This window comes from Olea europaea, chromosome 3 (genome assembly GCF_002742605.1).
Source record: "Olea europaea var. sylvestris chromosome 3, O_europaea_v1, whole genome shotgun sequence".
NCBI classification, from domain to species: Eukaryota; Viridiplantae; Streptophyta; class Magnoliopsida; order Lamiales; family Oleaceae; genus Olea; species Olea europaea.
The window spans coordinates 6,535,190-6,543,409 of NC_036239.1; the positions used below are offsets into that span (position 1 = coordinate 6,535,190).

Below are 8,220 nucleotides of genomic sequence, written 5' to 3' on the forward strand. Positions count from 1 at the left end.
ATTTTCTTCTAACAACCCTACTAATCACTAGAGCACTACGCTGGTCAGTTCTAAGCCGGCAGAGTTTTGCTATAGTAACACTCAAGGTGACAGAATTGCCAAATGGCAAATTACAACTTGAATCTTGATTATTACTTCTAATATATAGAAAAATGGTGTAAGTTAAAACTAATATGATTTACTACAACATAGAATAATACAATATATTGCACCCTTTTTGGGTGAAAATTCATTGAGTATAGGGGCTTTGCTGAATTTATTTCGAACATCTCTTCAACTTTCTTAGCGGAACAAAGGGTACCAGCCACTTCAGCAATCTGATTACCTACAAAAAGAGGTTAGTGTTATTTTCCCCATTTGACATTCTACGTGAGACTAAGTAGATGGAGAGGAATATGATTATAAATGCAAAAGAGCACTGCATAAGTAAAGATTTCGTATGGGTTCCTAAGGAAATTCCTGACACCTTTCGGGGTATATTTATAGGCAGTCGTTTTTCGTCCATGTGCTCGACAGTTCCTTGACTTCCATTTCAATCTTAAGAAAGTGGCAAAGGGGGAAAGCCACCAAAGAAGCTTATGAGATGGATCCGGGCTAGTTTTGAGGGCCTTAACATACATGTTTCATCAATACGGACATCACCAAGATCGGGGAATATAAATGGCCTTCAGTTAATAGAGTGAAACTCGATGGGGTGATAACCATCCCATCTTCGAACATGTTGTGGTTGATCGACTATGTGAAAGAGGGGTCGCCTAACCTCTTGTGGAGATGGTTGGTCGACTTCCTTCTAGTAGTGACCTTTGTTGGGTTCATTCGGGTTGACATCCCATTTTATTCCTATGTGATATGAACAGTCGTGATTTAATAAATACTTTCCATGTCTTTATTGACATTAAAATATGGTGTATCAAACAAAAATTATGATATGTTGTATCAAATTATACTAGTATAAATGTCCTAACAAGCACTGAATTGTATCAGATACTTGATATAATATGTCATGATACAATGTATCAAACCTTAAACATGCAATAATAAATAAAGAGTTGTACTAATGAACAACTGTTTTTTGCATAGTTGTATGAGTATGACATTAATTTACGACAAAAAAAATTTCAATTTAAAAATTAAAATAAGTGTAGAAGGATTTAATATTCAATAACAACAAAGTATTTCTTTGGTTTAATCAATTTATTTTTTAATCAGAATTTTTTTTGAATATAAAATTAAATTCCAGCAATCTCCAGCCTTTATAAATATCATAGAATTTTCCTATCAAAGAATTATATATGTAGGCTGTCTTCTGAAACATCGAATATACACTCGGATTATAATTTTGGAAGGTTGCTTAGATTCTCCCACCATTTCTTCTCCAGATTCAGTTTCAAAGAAATGATGGTCTGTTGATTTTCTCGATTCGTACTTCTGTTTTCTTCGTAATCTTTCACTATAGATCATCGTGGGGGAAAAAAAATGTGTTCCTGGCTGGGGCGTGACATAGTCGAATTTGGTTTAAATATTTATCATGTTTTATTGTACAGATTGAGAAGATGGATGCACAGAAAGTAGTACTGATCTCAACATCCATAGATATAAGTTGGATTGCAATTAAAGGGGTGGTAATGGAAGGATTGTCCCTAGACCCCGGGGATGAGCTCACATTTTTGGGAGTCATTCGCTCGATTAATCCTCGTCACGTGCCTTTGCATGGAGTCGTAAAACTTTGTAAGTAGAGTTACAATAGTTTTTTCGTTGTTAAAAATGAAATTTCCTGAACATATCGAGTCTTACACAAGTTGTGCAAGGCTAACAACACTTCCTTTCCACGGAACATCACTTTGCACTTGTATTTCCGCGACTCTGTGCTGCCACGGCATAGTGGTATGGTGATTGTCTTGGCCCATCGCGTCAACTCAATTTACACCTCTAGTTGGAAATAGTTTCTTAACGTAACAATAAAGATTTGAGGTTCCATCTTAAAATGTTAATCTTATTAAGAGGAGTTCTCCTAACTTTTGTATGTTGATCTATATTTCATTATTTAACCAATGCAGAATTTATACCTTAACAAACCTCTGCAAGACGGTAGTTCGTTTGAGCAGATCAATCTTGAAATTCATGTGCTCGTTTTTTATGCTTAATTGAATCGAATTGCTCGTTGGAGGTTAATAAGCTTTGATAACATATTAAGACTTAATGTTCCATTTAAAAAAATCAGCCTTATTAAGAGAAGTGATACAAGTTCTTATATGTTGGTCTATATTTCAGTATTTAATCGATGTGAGATTTATCCCATGACAATAACAATTTTGTGTGTGATGTTAACATTTTTGTAGTGGGATTCAAGGGTAAAGGTGATTCCAACATGATTTTTGCATCAAATGAGGGAAATATGGAGGAAGAGCTTAGTATGAAAAGGGATGAGTTGCAGAAAAACGATGGAATAATGCAACTGCAGAAACTGTGCGAAACAGAAAAGAAGGTTATTCTCTAAACCCGTGGATAATAAAAATGATTTATGACTTAACATTTCTTGAAATATTTTCATTTTCTAAATGAATTTATGTTAATCTTACAAACAATCAAAAGAAATAATGATTTTAATTATGTTTATTTAAGTACTATACTACTATGTGTTGGAGACGACTTATAGAAACGGGCTATGTAAGGATTGATTTTATATATATTTGTTCGACCAATTTTAACTCGCAGGAGCACGATCAAAACACAATTTATATGAATGAAAATTTGGACAGAGTTTCGATATATATAAATGTGGTAAACGAATGCAAACCAAGAATTAAGGAGTAGAAAATAGAGAATAATTCAAGACGAAACGTTATCTCTTTCTTTAAGGCAAATTGCACCGCTACGGTGTTCACGGTGAATAACACTTGTCTCCTAAGATACAATGTATTCACAATTTGTGGTAGCAGCACTTTAAACCACAAGAAATCAGCGTACTTTTGACAGAATTTCTCCTGTACAAAGGAAATGCATGAAAATGCTATAGAAATAAAAAGGAAAGAATTGTAAGAGGAGAATGAATGCTCAATGTAATTGGTATACCCAAAATCATGTCCATAGGATCCCATTTATATACGTAGAAAGGGTGCAAAGGAAGTAGTGTGGGCCAAAATATGCATCCTTTTGAAAAGTTGTAACACTTGGCCAAAATTTGCATCTTTTCGAAAAGTTGGAACACTTCATTTCTTCCAATTTTGGACCCCAATTTCTCATTTATCCAGAATTGGTTTCGAAATTTCAAATATACCACGACGATCTACTCAACGAGTAGAATAAGTTGATTTATTTACTTTTGTAATTTGACCATTGGAGCAAGTCTGATATTTGGTTGAAGTTGACACGAAGTCACACATTTTCATTTTCCACTTTTACACTTATTCAATTTTCGATTTTTTTGAACCAATTCCAACAGTATTTTGCACTAGGAATTATCAATAGATTGATTATATAAATGTGTTAGCATCTATGTTACAGTACATTTAGTTGTATATGGCATGTTTGTTAGGATAAAATAGATATTATTGAACACTATACTAAAAAGGAAGAAGTTAAAACCAGTTTAATCGTTCTGCATTGAAATAGTATGCGCCCAACATGTACATAATTCATTGTTTGGGGAAATTCAAGTTGGGGCTTGAACCTTCAATATGTAACTATGAAAAATTATGGGATCGAAAGGATATTGAAGGAAAAGGGTTAATTTGACTATTAAAAAGGGAGTCGTTATTTCCATCAAAATGTAAAACATTTTACTACGTATACCAAGACTTTTAGCCTTGAGTTTCATTTTTCTTAATCTTTTGTTCTTCAACCTTAGTAAATTGGATTAGTTTCTTATAGCATATTTAATTATGTATTCTTGTTAAATATTTTAGGTAAAGCTGAATGTAGAGATGGAAGCTGGTCCATCACGGAAGGCAGTCGCTGTTAGAGGCGCCAAAAAGTTGGGGGCTACATGGATTATACTTGACAGGTTAAGAAACAACACACAACTTTATAGCATTTCATAATCTTGATCAATTTTCAGTATTGTAATGGTGCTTAAAAGTTACTTTTTCGAAAAGTTTAAGAAAGAAATTAATTTTAAAAATTATGTTTACTTACTTTTAAACACATTGAACAGACCCTACTCTAGAAACAGAGATACCCATATTAATAACAGGTCTGATCTACAAAATGAGGTTCAAGATTAAAAAAGCATAAGCATTACAAAGATGTCTTCTATTCACTTACATTTCATCAAGAAAGATATTTAAAACTTGGTGAAGTATATATATTTTACAATTTTGGGGTTGAGCTATTGGACCTTATTTAGGGCCTATTTGACACGACTTTTGCTTTCACTTCCTATAGAAGAGCTCTTGGAGGAAACTATCTTAAGTTTTATTTGGAAACTAATTTTCAAAAGTACTTTTAGAGGAAGCCGCATTGTACTAGCTTCCTCTAAATGCTCTTTTAACTATGAGAAATACATTCATAAAATTAGTCAGATTAATCCAAAAGTCATGCCAAAAGGGTACTAAGTATCCCATTTCATTAGTAAGTCTCTTTAAAGTATTCATTAAAATCATACTCATAGATGAAATATATTGCAAAAGAGTTCCTTTTCTCGTGAGGAAATATGGGTATAAGATTTGTCTTACATTGCAGGGAGTTGAAGAAAGACAAGCAATACTTTATGGACAGGCTCTCGTGTGGCATATCGAGTATGAAGAGTAACAACACCGTTGTAGTGGTCAGAGGTCCAATTAGAAAACATGTTTCATATGATGAAATGATACCAACATACTCGTGGGAAGAACTTTCTCCTTCACAACAGAGCAAGTATGTAGCATCCAGAGGTCCAATTCGAGAACATGGAACATTTGATGAAAATATACCATCATACTTGAGGGATAAATATTCGAGTAAGTAACTTAATTTTTACCACTAGTCTTCAATGGGTATTTCTGTTTCTTCTTTGTTTTTCGACATAGCTGAATTTTTTTAACTGAAATATGGTATGCTATGCTACAAGTGAATATTTGTGACAAGAATTAAATCCTAAATTTAGGACGACTGATTCACTTGTATTGAACTGACACAACTTCTACTTGTCGGCACATATATGCATTTTCCAAGTCACCAAGCATCCTCCTTCATCGTCTTTCCTCCACGATGCCTTTCCCTTTGAAGGAGAAAGGAGAGACAATGATTACTATTTACATCCACGTATTAATACATGGTATTGTAGAATCTCCAGCAACTCAAAAGGCTAGCTCATTCAAAGAACAAGCTCATAACAGATGCAGTAGGCACTTTCCTGATAATTCCAAAGTATTAGCCTCGACTGCTGGTATTATAGAGACAAGACAGTCTGCAGTGGATATTCAGGAGATAGAGAACATTATGACGACCAAACAAGTAGCTGAAGAAAACTCTAATAGTCGTACACTCAAATATAAGGGCCAAAATGAAGTATGTAGTATAAAATATAGTAAACGAGAGCAAAAGAAACAGAACAATGGGGAAGGTAATGAAACTAAGACACAAACAAGAGAGGAATTTGAAAGTACTTGTTCAGTTTGTGGAAACAAGCGACCTAAGCTTGCTATGCAAAGGGAATTCACTTTTGAAGAGCTTTATGAAGCTACAGGGGGGTTCTCAGATGAAAATTTCTTATCAGAAGGTGGATTTGGTTTTGTGTTTAAAGGAGTGTTGGAAAATGGACTAAAAATAGCTGTTAAGCAGCACAAAGCTGCCAGTCTTCAGGGAGAGAAAGAATTCAAATCTGAAGTTCATGTACTTAGCCAAGCAAGACATCAAAATTTAGTCATGCTACTGGGCTCTTGTTCAAAAGGAAGCCAGAGGTTACTTGTTTATGAATATGTCTGCAATGGCTCACTGGAAGAACTCTTGTCAGGTAAAAAGTGTTTTAACTGCTACTGTTTCTGTTCTCTTTTTGCACACAACAGATTTTTCAAGAGTCTCCATTATAGTTTACTGGAAAAATGCTCTAATTTGAACCAAAAAATCGGAACTTTTAGGATTACATTTATCCAATGTACAGGAGACAGTAAGAGGCCTCTCAACTGGGAAAAGAGAATAAAAATAGCACTGGGAGCTGCCAAAGGCTTAGCATATCTGCACGCCCGCAACATCGTCCACAGAGATATGAGACCAAGCAATATTCTCATTACACATGACCATGAGTCACGGGTACGATTTCCAGTTCGGTAAAAATTTACATTTCAATCACTTCAAGGGAAACCAATCTTGTCAAGTTCTGATGGTTCTGCTCTAGTAACATGAATTGAAATTCCTGGTGGTTTGCTCTGGAGATATATAGCCCATTGTGCTAAAATTCCAAATAACATTATTAATCTTCTATAATTCGGAACAGGATGCATAAATTGTGGGTTAACCAAGCCGTGTTAATGTCAATTATTTTCATACTCACTATAAAACAATCCTTTTCATCCAAATAGTGAATTTTTCTTTAACAGCTGGGAGATTTTGGTCTTGCAAAAGCACAAGAAGATGATTCCATTACGTCAGTTAGTGGCATGGTTGGCACTCTTGGGTACATGGCACCGGAATATGCAGAACATGGAAAAATGTCAACAAAGACAGATGTCTATTCATTTGGAATGGTTATGTTGCAGCTTATCACTGGACTAAGGACAACGGATAAGATTCCTGAAGGGAAAAGTCTCGTTGGATGGGTACATCTTTTTCATGGAATTAATTTTTCTGTTATTTTATAGAAATGTTGGATAATTCTTATAAGCTAGTGATTATAACCTTTTAAAATTCTCATTTGAGATTATACTTCTGACAGGCAAAACCACTTCTGGAATCGAAAAACTATCCAGACCTCATTGATAAAAGAATTGCAGACTCTCATGATGTCCACCAACTACTTTGGATGGTACGAGTTGCTGAATCTTGTCTGAAAAAGGATCCAAATGTAAGGTGCACAATGGAACAGGTATGTTAATCAATTTTTAAACATTTCTACTGGAATATCATAAACACTTCATCCAAGGCGCAAAATTCTGAAGATCAAATGCTACTCCTGTTTCATAAAATATAATACGCCTTTTATCTATTTCATTTTGATGAAAGTATCACAAATTAACCTCCATTGACTTGTCATTGCCTCCAACAATCTTATATAACATACTGCTCTTTGGAAGCCAAACTGTTTATTCACATTCCATTAGAACTTAGTGCTCTATCAAAAAACAATAATACTTGAATAAAATTGATAAAGTTTGTGGGAGCAAGAGTTTAGGAGTCTTCTTGAAAGTAAAACTCCCATAACTACTGTCCGGTCCATTTTCATGCTAAATTAATCTATATGATCATTTTCTATTCAATGCCAATCTGTTCTCATTGATTCTTGAATTGTATATACACTAGAGATTTATAGGAGTTAGATATTCAGCAAAAATATTGATGATGCTTTCAATCAATTCTGATTACTTGACCCGTATTAATAACATCGACAACTTGGATCATGTCTATATTAATGTTTAGGTCAATGATTGAAGAATGAAAGCAAAAAAGATAGTCTCTCCTTGTATTTGTTCTTGGGAAGACGAGCGAAAATTGGAGCAAATAAAAGTGATAGGTTTGTCTGAAGTTCTGATAACATTTGAAAGATAAATTTGAGATTTTTCATTAATTATTAAGGTGAAGAAGAATGAAACTTATGAAAAAACCATACATGGTAGAACTATAGCCGTAGAATACGATCCTAACAGAAATGCATATATTGTCTCGTATAGTTGGGGATTATGTTACATCCCAAAGTTCCTATAAGAATAGGAAACGTTCTTGTTGACGATACAAATTGAATGAAACGATTTTATCGATGAAATAATTACAATCGAATATCAATGCAAATACAATCAACAAATCCTTTCATCTAATTATGAGTTTCACCTCCTAAATTCACTAGTCTAGATGATTCAACTAGAGCAAGAGGAAAAACGGCCATTTGAGAGGGAAATATTTGAATTGCATGCCCTCTTCTTCAAATGAGGGAAGTATTTATCAATTTCCTTTAAAGCTTTGTCGTAGTTTAGTCATTCCTGCATTGTGCCAGGTGATGGCTCCTTGTTGACTATCTTCTAACTGATTTGGTTATGAATCACACTTTATCCATTTGCCCCATGCGCTCTTTATAAAGAGCCTGAAGCCAGC

The 8,220-nt window shown here is 34.3% G+C and overlaps 1 protein-coding gene across 1 annotated transcript in view; it reads left to right on the forward strand.

Annotated features, from left to right (window-relative positions):
• Window positions 1-771: 771 nt before the first annotated feature.
• Window positions 772-8,220, forward strand: part of LOC111377709 (inactive protein kinase SELMODRAFT_444075-like) — an 8,370-nt gene continuing 921 nt past the window's right edge. The window contains exons 1-10 of the mRNA XM_023000842.1: window positions 772-820; window positions 1,241-1,401; window positions 1,545-1,728; window positions 2,340-2,485; window positions 3,906-4,003; window positions 4,681-4,937; window positions 5,264-5,932; window positions 6,080-6,228; window positions 6,516-6,734; window positions 6,851-7,000. Coding sequence (XP_022856610.1) covers window positions 772-820; window positions 1,241-1,401; window positions 1,545-1,728; window positions 2,340-2,485; window positions 3,906-4,003; window positions 4,681-4,937; window positions 5,264-5,932; window positions 6,080-6,228; window positions 6,516-6,734; window positions 6,851-7,000 — 2,082 coding nt within the window. The remainder of the gene's footprint in view (window positions 821-1,240; window positions 1,402-1,544; window positions 1,729-2,339; window positions 2,486-3,905; window positions 4,004-4,680; window positions 4,938-5,263; window positions 5,933-6,079; window positions 6,229-6,515; window positions 6,735-6,850; window positions 7,001-8,220) is intronic.